This window comes from Haplochromis burtoni, unplaced genomic scaffold (assembly GCF_018398535.1).
Source record: "Haplochromis burtoni strain Fernald_Lab_line unplaced genomic scaffold, NCSU_Asbu1 Contig_228, whole genome shotgun sequence".
Classification (NCBI taxonomy): Eukaryota; Metazoa; Chordata; class Actinopteri; order Cichliformes; family Cichlidae; genus Haplochromis; species Haplochromis burtoni.
The window spans coordinates 892,948-910,285 of NW_024582589.1; the positions used below are offsets into that span (position 1 = coordinate 892,948).

Here is a 17,338-nt window from a genome sequence, read left to right on the forward strand (position 1 = left end):
ACAGAACAGGTTCAGTAACATCGATTGCGTGTAGTAACGAGTGTTGTTAGTCGCCGCCCACAGGCTTCTCTTTCACTGTAACTGCAATAAATCATCAGTTAAACAGAGCAGAGTCATTATTAATGCTCTACGGGTCAACTATGCTTCTTTTAACAGTTCAAACCATCCTGGCCAGTTTTCCTTTATTAAAGCTGTAATTCAGTATGTGTTAAACTAGTAACCCAGAGACTAATTCTTGGGGCTTAAAGTTAACAACAAATGTACGTTTATTAAAAATGAATTCTTATTTTGACATATCTAACAGGAAAAATAGATGGTTAGAAACTCGTGCTTGTTTTCACGGCACTTCTTTAATGACTTCTATGGGAGCAGAGTTAAACTAGCCTTAAATTAATGTTGTTAAGCCATAAATGAGCCGTGTAGTTTAAATGTGGGTGATCCTCTTGTTGCCTTCATAGCCCTTTGACAGTGATGTCACAGAAAGGCTTTTGCAGGGATTTATGGATGTTATAAAGTCATAAATGTCAATCTGACTCCTGTGAGTGGAGGTCCAAAGGTCCTCCTACCTCCACCTGCTGATGTTATCTCACAAAGAAATGTGAGGCAGCTTTAGAGTGGGCATTTGTGAATGAGCAACACCATAAAACTGACAGCAGACATGAGAAAGAGTCGCTTCTTTTAAAAAGCAAAGCAGCTGATGCTGTAAAGCCTTTTTTCAGCTTCATGTTGCAGCAATGCAAAGCTCTAATGTTATTCTCTCATATGTGCACACATGTGTTTCTGTATACTGACATGTGCAACACGTGGGGTGATGAGAATACCCGTATTTCATTTCAGGGATAATAGTATAAGAAATGTTGATGATAATAAAAGAAATGCTGCAGATGTACATCAACCCACGGTGCTGCTGAGCAGGCCAGGAAGGACTCACTGATGAGTAAATCATCTGATAGACTCGACTGTTCATCCACAGAGGATCTGGTAAGTATGACACATGTGTTTGTCACTGGTGACATGCTTGAATTCAACAAACTGCTGTTGCTGCTGTAAAAAACATAAATGACATCATGTTTTTTAAACCATATCCTGAGTTGAGAGTCCAAAAGCCGTTAAAGGAATAGGCACTGGCTAACATGTTAGAAGGATGATAACGGGCATAAAGGTTTTCCTGGAACCATATGGATCCAGCAGCGCTCTGAACAAAGTTTGTTGGATTGCCTGAGTCTTGGAATTGGAGGATGCTTTGTTCAATTTGTAACTTTATGAAACTGTCCCTGACAAATACACACACGTCTGCATCTTTACACACCTGCTGTAATCACTTACAACTGAATGGTACGCAGCAGCTCTGAGTGAGAGAGTGTCTGAACCTGAACCCTGATCTTTTCCAAAAGGATTGGAAATGTCCAAACAAGGTGTTGGTGAAAGCAAAAGAGAAAACAAAAGGAAAAACTTCAGACCTCCTACATATCTACCTGTCCACACGTCTAACGTCGCTGCACAGTCAATAAGCACAATGCTGAAGGACACCCTGTGCAGCGATGTGTGACAACCTGTCAAAGCTGTTGTTTTCCTTAAGGCACAGCAATACTTATATAAACACTTTGTTTTGCTATTGGCTTGCATATGGAGAATTATGTAATTCTACTGGTTTCGGTATCAGCTGATACACGTCTTGTATCTGGACATACTCGTATGACAGTGTGCAGGTCTCAGCTTTGGTTAGCCTGAAGGTTAAACCACTAGTTTTGGAGGAACACTTTTAGATGCAGCATCTTACAGCCTACTTTGCCTGAAGCACATTAAGGCCTTGTCAGACAGAAAGTTGACATTTAGCTCTCGAGCTCATTTTCTTCTTTCCAAGAGGCTGAAATGAGGTTTGACTTCATCATGTTTTCTATTAAAAAAAGTAAATGGGCTGCTTTGTAGGAGAACACATTCTCTACAGAGATTACCCCGATGATTGGATAGAAACTTGCACTCCCTCTCTTAGATGTCTTTCAATTATAATAGCCAGAGTGATAAAAACAGATGCTTCCATTCAATCCGAGGCACAGCCAGATGAACAGAAAGATGGATAGACTGATGGGAGGGTGGGTGGTCTGGGCTTTCTTCAGGGGCCGTCCTTCATTATCCAATCAGCACGTTTCAAATCAGGACCCCAAAATGTTTCTTGCAACTTGTATGATTAGATCTCAGAGAGCAGCTGAGGCCTGACTCACGCTGGTGTCGCTGTAATGAGACTGCTTCTGAAAGGAGAGAGGAAGGAGAAGCAGAGCCGGGCAGATCTGTTAGGATGGATTAGAATGTGAGGCGGAGTAATAGACTGTGCAACACGGTGCAAGCCAGCTTACATTCAGAGCCTGCATCACTGCAAGATTCATGAGCGCAAATTCACATCACAGTTAAAATAGTCTGAGTGGCTTTTAAAGAAACCAGATCTATTAAAGACCAAGAGACACTAGTTCTATAAAACTTTTCTTTCTCTGATCAGATAAGAAATTCATTCACGTCTGAGTGGGTGCCTACAGTGTCTGTGGAAGCGCAGCGATGCGTCACACTTTTCACACTGATGATTGTAGGTTTCCTTTTCTTAATGCTGTGAGGAGTCATGCAGCTAAGGACAGCTGTGCATTAGGTGCTAAATCAGGCAATAATGTAAGACGAACAGGAGAAAGACTCAGAGGTCAGCCTTCAGCTATCAGGATTAAATGTGATGGGAATACTGATCTTTATCATCAGTCGCTGCCGTCGGGTCCATTCAAGTACCCACATGACGTCTGTAGCTAATGCTGCAATCCCACTTTTCAGCAGAAGAGCGACTGAGATGTGTCACTAGATGCAGGCTGCAAACAGCATCATGGAGTGTGTATGCTGCAAACAAACACTGAGACGCGTCTTTGCTTAAAAATGGAACAAATTTGCTCTTTAATACCAGCTGAGCCTGTTGTGCTGATAACGCCTGAGATTTTGGTCCAACCCAAAGAGCAACAGTCCCTTGAATTATGGATCAAACTGTTTGAATTTGGGTCTGTTAGCTCAGCTGGTTAGAATCTGGTGCTAATGATGTAAAGGTCATGGGATCAGTTGTTATACTGGCCAGAGATGAACAAAGCTTCAACTTTAACTGAGGTCATAGTGACAAATGTACAAATGGATCAACAAGAATGAGACTATTTAAACGGTCCATCATGCGTCAGTTGTCTGTACCAGATCTAGTTTACTTATTGGGAAAATGGTTGTAAAGATCAAATTAATTTGTTTGGCTCAGATGGTTAAAGGTGCTAATAAACCGAAGTCATGGGATCAGCTGCCATGTCGGCCATCGTTGGGCAGAAATATCAAAGCCAGCCATGGCTGTGATGCTTCCAAGATTGTAAAATAAGTATTATAACTTATTTTAACATAAACGTTGTCACTTTAAGCTCTTGTTGTTGCAGGAAGTAGGTTTTAGACTCAACACTAATGTGGAGGTTAGACAAGGCTTTCAGTCCAGCACATCACCACTGTGTCCACTTTCACAGCTTGGTTAATTAAGGAAAAATGGGGTTTATAAGCAGTTAGACCAAAGGCCGTTTAATTCACACGTGGAGCTACGAATACCGAGGACACTGATTCAGACTCGGTCCTAGCTTTGAACAGACGTCTAAACCTGAAACACGTTAAATATACAGCAAATCATTTGCAGTTGTATGTAAAAAGTAACCTTTAAAAATCCAGTGTTGTGTTGAAAAATGAGTCAAAGCTGTCAGTGAACACAGGCTGTAAAATAGATAGACGATTGTGGGCAGTTTAAAAACCCCAGAGAACAACGGTTTAAAAGTCTCTGGGGTTCAAACTTGCTTCCCATCATTGAACACCAGTTGATTTGACCCTGAAATAGCAGGAAAATGATAAACGTTTGTACGAAGGGCTGGATACACGGCAGTTAGCTGTAACACCACGGCCACCGCGCCCATGCTGGCTAGTCTGGAGCAAGACTTAAATGACAGAGCAGCAGTGACGCCTCAAAGATGCTGAAGTCCATTTAGGGGCGTCTGCACTACAACACAGGTTTTAGGGTTAAGCGAGATATTCCTTCAGCACTACAAATAAAAACAAGAATAACTTTACTGATCCTGGAGAGAAATCCGTATGTCGGACATCTCTGCGCCTGCGCTTGGTGTTAAGAATGCCAAGGTCAAAGGTCAGTCCGCATACCAGCCAGCTGTAAATACACACGTCAATGATAAACCGTTCTAGAACACGTCACACCTGTTAGTATGCACTACAATACTGCATCAGAGTTTCAGAAAATGTCACACGACTCCTGTGAAAATGAGTCACACCTGTTACAAGAAGGTTCAATTCTAATTTATCTTAAAGCACTTTTTCTACAAACATCTGGAACTTTTCAGACTTCAAACTTTGCTGTTAAAACAGAAAGTAGGAATGAAGGAGAAAAGGGTAAGAAGGTAGGTATTTATCTGTCTTAATCAAAATACTGCAAAGCAGTAATTAAAGTGTGTATTTAAATTAGTAATGAGGTCAGAATCAGGCATGGGGAGAAGCAGGAACCTTCTGACTCCTTGGGCACACAGAAAAAGAAATATTGCAACTGTCACATTTAAATCACAGACCAAACCGTGTCCACTGCCCATGAGGGAAAACTGTGAACATGGTTCAACCTCCTCCAACACGTATCCGAGCTCCGTGAGGCACGGACAGCCTGCAGGAAGAGACGTCTGTCTCTCCGGAGTCGGCCCAGAGGTTGTGCGGCTGTGCAGCGCCTGTGTTGACCTGCGTTGGCTCACAAACCTGAGGTAAAAAAGAACGTTTTGCACTGTGAGCTGCTTTGTTCATCTTTTTTTTTTCGGACACAAGTGCAACTGCAGACCAGACTGTCAGGAAAACTGGCCTGACAGCATCAACACGTGGCACCATTACTTCAGCAGCACCCATGTGTTCTCACTTTGTGGGTGCAGGTGTGAGCCTGCGGCTGCCAGCTCATGAATTATTCAGTGAAAATATTACAAATGGCCAAGAGCAGTGATCGCGCGAGGAAATAGTGAGGTGAGCCTGGTTCCACTGACTTTGTTCGATGATGCCACATTACTCCTGACAGGAACACCAACATAAAGTACAAAAAGAAACATATGTGCCGATGTCAGCTTATTACCAAAACAAGGTGTTACTTTTTCAAGAAGATGGATGGAAAAACACGTGTCTGATACTATGTTGCCCAAAGTCTTCACACGCACGTGAACCTGAGTGACATCCCACTCTTAGTCCACAGGGTTCCACCCTTTGCTATAGCAGCTTCAACTTCAGGAATGTGTTTATGGGAACTGTGACCATTCTTCCATCGCATTGTGAGGTCAGACACTGATCTTGGCTGAGAAGGCCTCGCTGGCAGTCTAATTCAACCCACAGGTGCTCCATCAGGTTGAGGTCAGGACTCTGTGCAGGCCAGTCAAGCTCTTACACACCAAACTCGCTCATCCATGTCTTTGTGGACCTTGCTTTGTGCACTGGTGTGCAGTCAAGTTTTAACAGGAAGGTCTGTCCCCAAACTGTTCCCACAAAGTTGGGAGGATGAAATGACCCAAAATGTCTTGGTATGCTGAACCATGAAGAGTTCTTTTCACTGGAAACTGAGGGGCCGAGGCTAACTCCTGAAAAACAAGACCGTCCCCCTCCACCAAGCTTTACACTTGGCACAGTGCAGTCAGACAAGTACTGATCCAAACCCAAATCACAGCACCAGACGGAGAAGCGTGACTTGTTACTTCCAGAGATTAATGCGAGTAACGATACCTGGTCAGTGTTTGAGTTCAGAGTTACAGAGAACACCAGCATTCCTGTGACTGTGCTGTGTTTGACGCATGACACAAAAACACATCCATTTTTTATACAAGTACTTTGTGTATAAAAGTACTTGTATACTTTTATATATACAAATATATACAAGACAGAATTTTTCTGTCTTTTCAAAAATTCTCAGCCAATCAGATTTATGAACTACAAAGTTTGCTAAACTAGACTCAATAAAGTACATCTAAGCTGTCGTACTGAGTTATACTGAGTGCACATTGGAAACCTGCCGAGCTACAGATGAAACGTGATGGCTGAAATGCTTTAGGAAACATTTGTACATGTAGAACCTTCACTGTAGTGAATGATGCACAGATTTCCTGTAACAGGTCAAATGCTTTGGGCAATTTGTAGGTGTGCAGAATATTTCCTGTGCTGAGTGACTGACAACAGTTAGCAGTTAATAATATTTGAACACTATCAAGAAAAAGACTTGGACTTTTAAAAGATACGACAAACTAGGATTTGTAACTTTGTAACTATTTGTAACAGTATCAGGCAGCAGCCAGTACCTGCTGACCATGATGACAGTCATTAAGCATAAAACAGCAACAAAATCAACAAAACACATTCTAACACATTTTTACTTAAAACCACAGAAACAAAATAAGTTGAAGGAAAGAGTCCCAGCTACAGAGAGGGAAGATGGGCTTCATCGTTACTTGTTTCTTTAAGTAGTGTAGTGTTTCTGGATGTTTCTCTGCTGCGCTCTCACACACAGAACAGGATTTTTATCCTTGTCACAAGTTTGTGAGAAAAAAACTGCAAAACAAATGTTCTTCTATGAATCAAACATATTTCAGCTAATGAGGCGCACAAACAGGAGGCCACTGCTCCTCCACCTTTTTCCTCACCGTGACATCACCGTCTGTAACAAAGTCTTGATGAGCAGCCGAGGCCATGCTGTTAAACTCACCATTTGAAGAAGTCTGGCTGATTCCTCCTGACTCGCCGGCTCCACACAGCTCTGTGGTGAAACAATAACAAATATGGTGCCAGTCAATTACACAGAGGTGGTGGTGGTGGTGGTGGTGGGGGGGGGGTCTGGTTACAAATACAGCTGTGGAGCTTGTTTTGACTGCATTACAACAGCGAGGCCCAGAGCTGGTTACCAGCTAACAACTGGCTGTACTGGGAGCTAACTCTCCCCACCCCCAGCTGCTTGCTCTTCTCTCAGAAATAGGGAAACGCTGCAGTGCGTTTCCGTCCCTGTACGGATACAGTCTGCACGGCTGTACCTCACAGACCCCGCTGGATCGATTCAAAGGTCTGCAGTTACATTTCCTGTAGATTTTGCCATCACGAATGAAAACAAGCTGTTTGTGACAGACTTCAGCTCCAATGAAGTCTGCAAACAAAACATGTCCACCCTGCAGAGTACGAGCTGCTGACTAACACAGCGAGATACAACTGCACTGTAAAATCGAATTAGTTCCCAGAACTTTAGACAAACCCGGTGCTTTAAAAAACTACGTGAAGCGACCATTAGATGATTACGTTTGGGCAACTCCCTGTTGCATCTTATTAAAGTATGTATTATCCTTGTACTAATCAATATACTGTAGTATATAAACAGATGTATCACAGGAGGTGGGATCTGCAACAAACGAAGCACTAGATCTGAGCCTCGTAAGTCCAAGCTGTCAAGCGTTGTGGATTATATTTTAGCCACATGACAAATACGCCAGTACTTTATTACATTTTCATAAATTACATTTCAAATGAATTATGAATAATTTCATGGAATTCCAGTTCAAGACTTTCCATTTTGGTTTTCCAAACAGGAGAAATTTCTATAAAAAGAGCTGAACTGCTAGAAGCCTCATTCACACAGTGTGTATCTGTGCCTGTGCACTTCAGACATAAATACCAATGGATTCGGGGAGGTGAGGTCGATCTACCCACCTTCCTACTGGTAGAAAACCTGCTCTACCACCTTTACGTCCCAGATGGACATTAATCCAACACTAACCCTGGATGGGCGTTCAATAACCTCGTGGAGGCATCTCAAGCATTCAGGCACCACCTCTAACCTGGTTGTGGGCACAGATATAAGATATTAAGAGAAGTCACATGACTAGAGAAGTTCGGTCGCAGGTTATTTACTATTCGTTGCTCAAAGTTGAAAGTTGCAATAAATAGTTGTTATCAAAAACCATCTTTTATCTGATTGTCAGACTTGTTTTAAAGTTAATTTTTTGTCATTACACAAGGCTGCTCTCAAACGAGTCCAAATGAGTTCCCCTTTAAAGGCTGAAACAGCAGGACTGAGGACAGCTCCCTCACTTCGTTTTCACTCTGTTTTTGTCCTTGTTGTGTTACTCGTGCCATAATAACTCATGTAACTTCAGCTGTGCAAAAGAATAAATTGATCATAATATTTACAATGTGATCACCAGTACAAATAACCAGCTTTAACCAGCTGTTACCGCTCTAACTAAAGTGCATGTGGATGTCTCAGCTAACTGTAGGCAGGCTTCACACTCGTGACTGTAACAGGTGAATTACTCTCATTTTATCATACAGCGCCTCCCTGCGGCCACCTCCATGAATGGAGCTTACAGCATCAGTTTGCTTACGTCGCCATCTAGAGGTATTACATGTGTCTTACACATTCGTCCAATCAGCTGGTGCCATCCAGCAGGTTTGCTGTGAAGACATGATGTGACGCCGTGATAGCAGTCAGCCAGGGAAGTGTGAGCAGGTGAATATGACTCCAAATATTTTTATATTAATTTCATTTTATCATACTTTATGTTCAGTTTTAAAGCATGTTACTGGATATGAAGATGTTGGGTTCCAGTTAAATCCTGTCATAAATAAGTATGCAGCCAACTTCCTTCCTGCTTCAGGCTGTATGCTTCCTCTACCTCCTTCTCTAGCCCTGATGTCCAACCATGACTTCTGGAAACTGAAGCTGTCAAATGAAGTGTGTTCCAAAGTGCTTCAAAAACTGTACGGCAGCAAAGCAACAAGCAGTCTTACGTTATGATCCACTGGGGGGCAATGGTGTGATCATTCCACACGTGTAGTTTTATGTTGCATTAAACTAAAAATGCTCCATCTGAGCAAATTGTTTCAGGATAACAACAATAACTGTCTGCACATTACAAGAGTCCTGATTTGTCATGCACAGCAGCAGAACTCGAGTGCAAAACCACACAAAAACGTGTCTGTGTGTGCGTCTGTTGGGATTCTGTGAGCCCTTTGTCGAATGTGCATAAAACGCTTTCATTTTTAAAAAGAAAAGAAAAGAAATGGACTGAAGTGGGCTTTGTAGGCAGCTCCAGACGTGATTTTTGCTTCATTCGTTTCACGATGCAAAAACAGGAAGAACTCCAAACACCTCACAGAGCTTTTAAACACGGCTCCCTGTTTCACATCTTAAATAACAGCTAATGAAGCCTTTGAAAATAGAATCCTTTGGGATTCTGCCTTCAGCTTTGTCCTTTAAAGGGCAATCAGCTGAACCACGCATGCATGTGTGTGTGTGTGTGTGTGTGTGTGTGTGTGTGTGTGTGTGGAAGGTTTGATGAGAGCAGATTGCGTAACCTGCTGAAGATGAAGAACATGTGGTTTTCATGTAAATCAGCAGAGAAGCAAGACTTTAAACTCATTTACTGCCCAAAACAACAGCAGCTGGACGCATGCAGTCAGGTGGGTGGGGGTGTGTGTGTGGGTGGGGGGCAATAATGACACGGCAGATTTAACTTTGGGTTTTGGACAAGATGGACACTTTTAATGTTGCTATTTAAACATTCGTCTTTGTTTCATCCTGTACACAAGACACATCTTTATCACAGCGCAGCTGATATCTCATTGTTCTTCCAGAGCGCTCTGAGTGACGTCACATCGGGCAGCGGAAACAGCTCACCTTTTTATTGGAGCAGCCAAAAATGGTCCATGATCTTCATATAATGATGCCTTCGTCTTCTTAGACACGATGGGATGTTGTTTTTTTGGCGTTATGTTGTTGTGCACACGGCTGCACGTTGTTACAGGAAGTGTCAGGAAGTAAAATCTAACAAGCAGTTTGAATGTCTTTATGTTTTAGTGAGGCTCCAAAGGGCAGAGCCCGGGAACCTTCAATCGACGAGCCGGTTTAAACTAGTTTTCATGCCTCATGTATGTTAGACATGCGCGATTCACACGGTGCATCGAGGTGAACAAATGCATACATGTTTGTAAGATTCTGCAAAGGGAAACTTTGAATAGTTGCACCCATTGATGTTAATGAGCAGCCTGATCAAGGCTCCGAGTTCACCGTGTGGTCGTTTTGTGACTGCAGCACCAAGAGCTGCAGTCACCTGTTCACTCACACACACACACACACACACACACACACACACACACACACACACCTCTTTATTGTGTGCTTGAAGGACGCTGCAGGGATAGGAATCTTCCCACGCAGCCTGCTTCACCTCCTCAGCTACAGTACAAAATGTCAAAGTGCAAACAGGCTCATTGTTGACCTCACATTGTGTTTACATGCTGAGCTTTCATTAATAAAATGGTTTCAGCAAAACTGACACAGGCTTCAGCAGAGCTGCATCAGAGAGCTGCTGATCGAGACCGTCTCGGTGCTCCGTGCTGGATGGAAACTTGGACGGAGCCCAGCTGATATTTCTTTTCCGTAGATTTATTTAGCTGTCGGCTATTTGTAGACGCTTCACTTTAATCCTTTTCTTTTTTTACATTTACCGCCACATATCAGCAGTAGTGCTAACACACACAAGTCTTGAGTTGTTTTTTGCAGAACTGGCCTGAAGGTTATTAATTTGCAGTAAAGCTGGGATGGGCTGTAGTCATGGAAACCTGCGACCGGCTCCAAACCTGCAGCCTCCTCCAGCGTCCGGGGCTGCAGTTGCTACAGAGACTCTACGAGGTGGTCTGGTCATGTGGGTGCGACGGCCTCTACCCAAACCCTGTGCAGGGTCACATAGAGCGTCAGCGCTGCTGTGAGTGAGCGCAACTTTACTCCTAAAACGGCGCTAATCTGCCCACCCATCCCCCCCACCGCACCGGGCCGTGCCGCGCTTTAATTAAGAGCGTTTGGAAGAAGGCAGCACGGCGGCTCGCAGCAACAAGGGGTCAAACCCGCTGATTCCTCTCTGGTTGGGAATTCCAGACATGGATTTGGATGCGAGTGTGTCTCTGTAAGTGGACACTCTACAAAGTTACCTCTGCCACATAAGTTCTGCAATGACTTTAGTGTTTTTGTTAACATTGCATCAAATATGACGAGATTTGCATTACAATCTTTAGTTTTCCATAAACATTAGAGGCGAAGGGTTGTGAGATGATGTCAGATTGAAAAGAAAAATCATGAAATCTTCTGTTTATGTTCATGAATCCTTCTGTGATCCAGGGAACGACTCTCACACGGTGTGTCGGATTTGTCTTGGACTGCTTGTGTTGGATGACCAGTTAGGAAAATTCATGGAATTTGGGGGGAATTACTTAATTTAAAGGCCGCTTTGCTGTTCTGCCAAACTTACCGTAGTAGATTTCAGTTAATGTTTTAGTGTTGCACGACACTGACACAAGATTAACTGTTCTGCCATAAAATCGCCTGAAACTATTTTAAGAAATCAAACCTAATAGATGTCAGTCTTCCTCTGCGGGTCCCCCGCCCCCACAGACCTCTGAGAAGCTCCCTGAATAGACTTCCAGGAACGGAGGCTGTTACTGGCACTGCTGCGCTCTTTGGGACTCTGTTATCGAAACTATGAGCGTTTAATGTTTGATCGTGTGGTACGATCAGAGGAGGCGATAACATCCATCGGTGCAGCAGATCTGTCCTGGACATTTTATATCTGTGGTGCATTTACATCACACTATCCTGCACTTTGTTTCGTCAGCTTTAGCCGGTCTGGGTAAAAACTGCTCGGTTAGATGCAAACATCAGTAAATGTCAGTAATAAATAAAAAGCTCCAAATATCCGGTTGGTCAAAGTTCAGTGGGAGGATTTTCTGTCTTACAACCAACAATATGTAAAAATAACACAGAACCACTTTGGACTCATCTTGATAATTGTTTCATTGATTAAAGAAAGAATTTCAAATCATATTCATGAGGGACGCAAACACTCGACCAATTACAGCTGCTGCTTTCAGAACCTGCACGGAAAGAAGTATCTGAATCGGCCTGCGTGACAGAAATGACGATGGTACGTTTGCTCTGGTCGGCGTGTTAAAGCTTCACGTGTCCGGGTTCCCCCCTGTGTGCTCACGTGGTACAGTCGTACGTTATTAACGCCCTGCTCCTCTGACTGTTCAGAGAAGCTTCTTCCGCCACGGTCTGCTCATACCACACTGATACAGACCGCATAACGACACGACTGAACCGGAACATTTGGCATCAGCCATCACAAATTCCAGTCCAAGGCCCCTTCACCTTTATGTGGCTGATGTCACGTGTTTTCAAAGCAGCTCATTCCAGTCTGAAACTGTATTATCACTGGTTTCCATGGAAGCATGATGAAACATTTTATTATTCCCAGTGTTTTATGGGATGTTTGCTTAGGCGTTCCACAGAACATCTGCCAAGGATGTGCTCTCAGGTTAAACCTTTAATCAAATGCAGAATTCCTAGAAATGCTGGGAATAATGGAAAGTTTTCACTTCTCCAAGTGGATGTTGATTGGGGACTGTGTGACAGCGACTGCATGAGGACAGAAGAGCAGTGAAATATTAGATTTAACTGAAAGTAATCCGATTTAAAAGAATCATCTATGATCTTTACTGTGGGCTATTAGAAATCACCGGGATGCTTACAGGACAGAGAAAGTAAAATGGCCACAACAGGGGGGATAAAGACACTATGGAAAACATATTTAACTGCAGGCAGAATTCTGGGGAGACAGTTAACGTCTATTGTAATAGAAAATCTCATAAAAGACGACGCTCACAGGTCTGTTGTAAAAAGCGTCACCTCCACCTGGGTCCAAGAAAATAATGAGTGTGAACAACAGTCGCAGATTTAACAGCTCAGAATCGGTCAGTTTATTGTTGTTGTTTAAATGTGAAGGTTTACAAAGACAGCACAAGCACACGGTCACAAGTTATGGTGCAGACGGGCAACAAACACCGAGGAGGGGAACCGAGCAGTCACACAGGTGAACATAACGCATTAGTGTCTGCGGTTTACAAAAATGTGGCTCTTTGCTGTATATGTTGGCATTAACACAATACAAAGATGATGTCTCACATCTACTACTGAGTAAAGCAGGCCTATTTGTTTCCAGCTTCATGTTGTATTTCTCAGACTCCATTAGCGTAGCTTTGCATGATTCACAGTAAAATAAGCCATTTAGCTCATACTGGGCCTCGGTACAGCACAGATCACCTGCATGAAACAAACCTTTCAAACAGACCTTCCCTCAGGAACTGAAGCTCTGAACAGCAGGGAATTTGGCTGCTGTGCTCACAGATGACCATATTAGGACCTTCCTGTTTCCTAACCTTTTCATTATTGGGAAAAATGTCTCATTTACCATCATGTCTGTAAAGCCCACAACGTGTAGTCATTTGTTTGAGAAAACTGGCAGTAAGCTTTGAGAGAATGCTTTCTGTGAACGGCTGAGAGCTTACAGGGGTTAGAGGAACACTGTAGCTGGCAGACATCAGGACGTCTCTGCACATGTACTCAGTTTAATGTGAGATATTCTACCATCACTGCCACGTAGAACAGCACGTCTTCATTCTTAGAGAAACGCTTTTCTTGTGCTGGACCAGCTGCTGTAAACGTTACACCACTAATAGCTGCTAACTACCTACAAATGGCTAACATGCTAACATCTAATGTTATTTGAGCTTGTTTTGATTGGACATATTGGTTTAGTAAAATCATAATAAAACATGATAAAGCATATACAATGAGAAAGAAGAGCGTCTGTAATTACGCTGATCAGTTTTGTCACGGTTGCAGCAACAGCAGGAAGATAATATGCTGTTCATCCTTCACAGCAGTCAGAGTCTGACACTGTAAAGTGTTTCAGCACGGGGGGCTGTGCTGAGGCACGGGTCCACTGCAGTCACACTGTAAGGCAGCACAGAGACATAAAAGCACTTGAGAGCAGAGGCCTGTCTTCGCCGTCGCTGGCACATCTGTCTCGATTTTATGGGCACAGATAAATAATTTCATAACGACACCTAGTGACACACTAATATCATAGAAAGGAAAGACAGGAAGTTAAGACAAGACTGATACAAGGACATGAGTGCAAAACACAACATCTCAGTTTGTAACAGGGCGAATGTGCAGATTCAGTCACATTTCATGTGCTCAACATAAGACGGGAGGCTAACAACAAATGAAGCGCTGTAACATTGTTCATAAGGACGCGCTGAGAAACTCTAACATTTTCTATGTGATCGTGAGACGCTAAGGCTGCCCATTAAAGGCGCCAGAACGTTCAACAATACGTTCAAAGTGACTGCAGACCATGTGCTGCAGCTCTCAGGGGAGGGTTACCAGCATCATTTCATGGTCATCGGGCAGGTCTGCAACAAGGTCATATATACTAGCTCAAGAAGCGTCTTTATGAACATTTTCAGAGTGCACAATAGAAAGTCCCTGAAAATTAAAAATGAAACTTGCTGAAGTCTATAAACTGATGAGGTTTGTACAGTGCGCTGTTCTGTAGGGAAACCGTGGCTCCCAGCATCCATATGGGTATTATGTAGAGCAGCTAATCTATAATGGCAAAAGCACTGTCAGCAGGACAACACTAAACACGGAGCCAAGCTTCCAACCTTTCACAGATCTGACTGAACATCTGCACCCACAGCACCAAATACCTGCACACAGGCACCACAGGAAACCCCCACGGGTCCAGTTCCCACATCCCTGATGAGTCACAGCTGTTCCGGTGGTGGGAGGGGAGCTGCACAACATTAGTTGGGTTTCCTGTTGCCGTTGATCAGTTTGGTGTTTAGTCGCTGTAACTGATTCAGCCCCATTCCACAGAAAACACAGCAAAGTGCAAAGAATCACTTTTGTTCCACGACAGACGAAACTAGCTGCATCTGTGTGGACGATGACCGAGCTGCAACTTTCTGTTTGAGCTTTGAGAGGTGCAATCAGCTGTGTCATCACTTGCTTCTGACAGCACAGCCTGGAGAACTTGGACCTGCAGTCAGACAGCACAGGAAACCTCCACAGGTCCATTATCTGTGTGACAGATGAGGACAGTAAAGAGCATTTATTCACTGATCTTCTCAAAGAACTTGTGTCACTATGGATGGAAACCAGCTGATGTGAGAGGCACGATGAGCTGCTGCAGGTTATTTGATGAACATTGCTAAACACGGTTACACCTCCAGGGAGTATAATGAACTGTATCTACACTTTAAACCTGCTCAGACTGCAGTTTTGGTGGATGTAGACGTTTTGAAACCAGACACAACTTACTACAAAAACAGGACACTGCACACTTATTACGTTTTAAGTTGTGATCAGGATGAACAAAGCAAAACACCATTTACGTCTTTAAAGCCAACCTGAGGAGCGTACACCTGCTGGCTGATCACAGCTGAAGAGTTTGTCGTTACAAAGAAGGAAACCTACGTGTGCACAGTTTGTGAAATAGCTCAGTGTGACAGTACATAAAGGAGTCACAGCGAGGATGCTCACCAGACACCGAGGTGACATTAAACTTTGGACAGATCTCAACCCTGTGTAGCAACGTTGGACAGCCTACACATAAAGACGGGATCTACCAGCTGGCACATCCTCATCCAGAGAATGAATGACCTTAAATACACAGCGGTCAGTGTTTACTGACGTTCTGCTTTTGGAAAATCAACTGTCAGCAGTACGATGGACCCAGCAAACAGCTTGTTCTGTTTATGCTGACAGGCTGGGAACAAGTGCAGAACTGTTGCCTCAGTGCAGCGGTAACTCATCAGTCATCAGCGTACGTAGATCAAAGGAAAAGGTGAGTAATGAAATATTGTATCAACTCTTTAGGAAAACTGGTTAATTAGCAATTCAAGCTCTGCAATTTAAGCAATGACTGAAGCAAGACATTAAAATGGATCTAGGCCAAGACACTTCCTACATCCTTCATTTCTTCCTTCCATCCTTCCGTCTTTGTGCCAACTCTTCTTATGTTATGCAGGCATCGACTGTTAAAGGACTGTGACGTAAAACATCATCTGTCCAATCCTTCACCTCACTCAGAGGTTAGATTGTATCCAGATGTGTAACGTAACATTCACATGTGTGGCTCTGCACAGATCCGGAGCGATACTGAAGGATGAGTCAGAAACGAGCTGATACAGCGACTCTGAGAGCGCTGTGAGACTCAAGTGGAAAAGGACGAAGCAATCCTGCTTCTTAAGCTTTTCTACCAAAAGACCGTGGAGGGGAACAAGGGCAGGGTGTGAAGACCATCTGAAGGGAGTTTAATGAAATCTGGGGTGTTTAGCAGACAGGAAGAGGCTGGAAGTGGATATCGCAGGAGGCTTTACCACATGTTTAGATCTGAACAGTGCACCGTCAGATCAAACACACACCAGGTGCTCTCATGTAATCACATCTGTTTCAAATGTAGTGTGTGTCCAGGACACCATGTTCAAGAACATCGTATCGTATGTCACTACATCAACACATAATTAGACACAGATCTCAGTGGACCGGAGTCGGGGTGACCAAAATCAGCCCCTCACTCTCAGTGCAGAACATGATATCAGCCTCACACTGCTGGGAGTTGTAGATGAGACGAGCTAAGATGATGGAAGGTGGGTTTACATGCGTCTCCTCAGGCCAGTAGCTTCTCTGGGTTCTTGCAGAGCGTTTGCAGCAGGCTTCTTTGGAAGTTTTCTTCGGGTATTTCAGGAACCAGGAACTCCAGCAGCAGATCAAATATGCAGTACACCAGGTGTCTGAGGGAACACAGCACCAACATGACATGAAACAGCCTGCGTCACCAACCTGTTAGAGTGTTAGTATTGTGCGATTAGACGCTGCTCTTTACTAACACACTCATTTAGACAGCTGTTTGGTGAGTGTGTTAGGATACAAAACAACAACATTCGCTGGTACATCCTGATTCATCACAGCTCTGTTAGGGAAGCATCAACAGGAATCTGTCTAAAAGCAGGAACACGTCCCAGGGTCAGTGTTTGCAACCGTTTCATACCTAACTGCACACCGCGGTGAAAATGAGGTGGCACGAGTAAGAAAGCTTAATAATGATGCTTCTGTAACTTTGTGTTGCACTTTTGGTAACAGTGTTGTCATCAGTTAACTTCACTTCAGCTCCACACCTGTGTGCATCACCGCCCAAATGCACTGGAGCGTCAGTGTTGGTTTAATTATTCAACATTTGTCTCGTCACGTTCAAGGTCACCGAGGTGCTTTCTGGCTTTTTTCTCCTTTTTCTGGCCCAGTCTGAGACAGATATGCAGGGCTTGCAGTCCTTTAGATTTAGTTCTGGATTCTTTTGTGAGCTCCTGGATGAGTCATGTAAATGGT

The 17,338-nt window shown here is 43.6% G+C and overlaps 1 protein-coding gene across 3 annotated transcripts in view; it reads right to left on the minus strand.

Moving 5' to 3' along the window:
* Positions 1-12,837: 12,837 nt before the first annotated feature.
* Positions 12,838-17,338, minus strand: part of snx19b (sorting nexin 19b) — a 46,871-nt gene continuing 42,370 nt past the window's right edge. Inside the window, exons 13-14 of one of the 3 annotated variants that reach the window (XR_316777.3) lie at positions 16,561-16,746; positions 12,838-15,031 (exon numbers count right to left, since the gene is read on the minus strand). Coding sequence is in view for 2 of the 3 variants with exons in the window: in XM_005937415.3 (XP_005937477.1) it covers positions 16,623-16,746 (124 nt within the window). In the remaining variant the exon portion in view is untranslated. Of the gene's footprint in view, positions 16,747-17,338 lie in introns of all 3 variants that reach the window. The other 2 variants (XM_005937415.3, XM_005937414.3) reach the window with 2 other exon arrangements.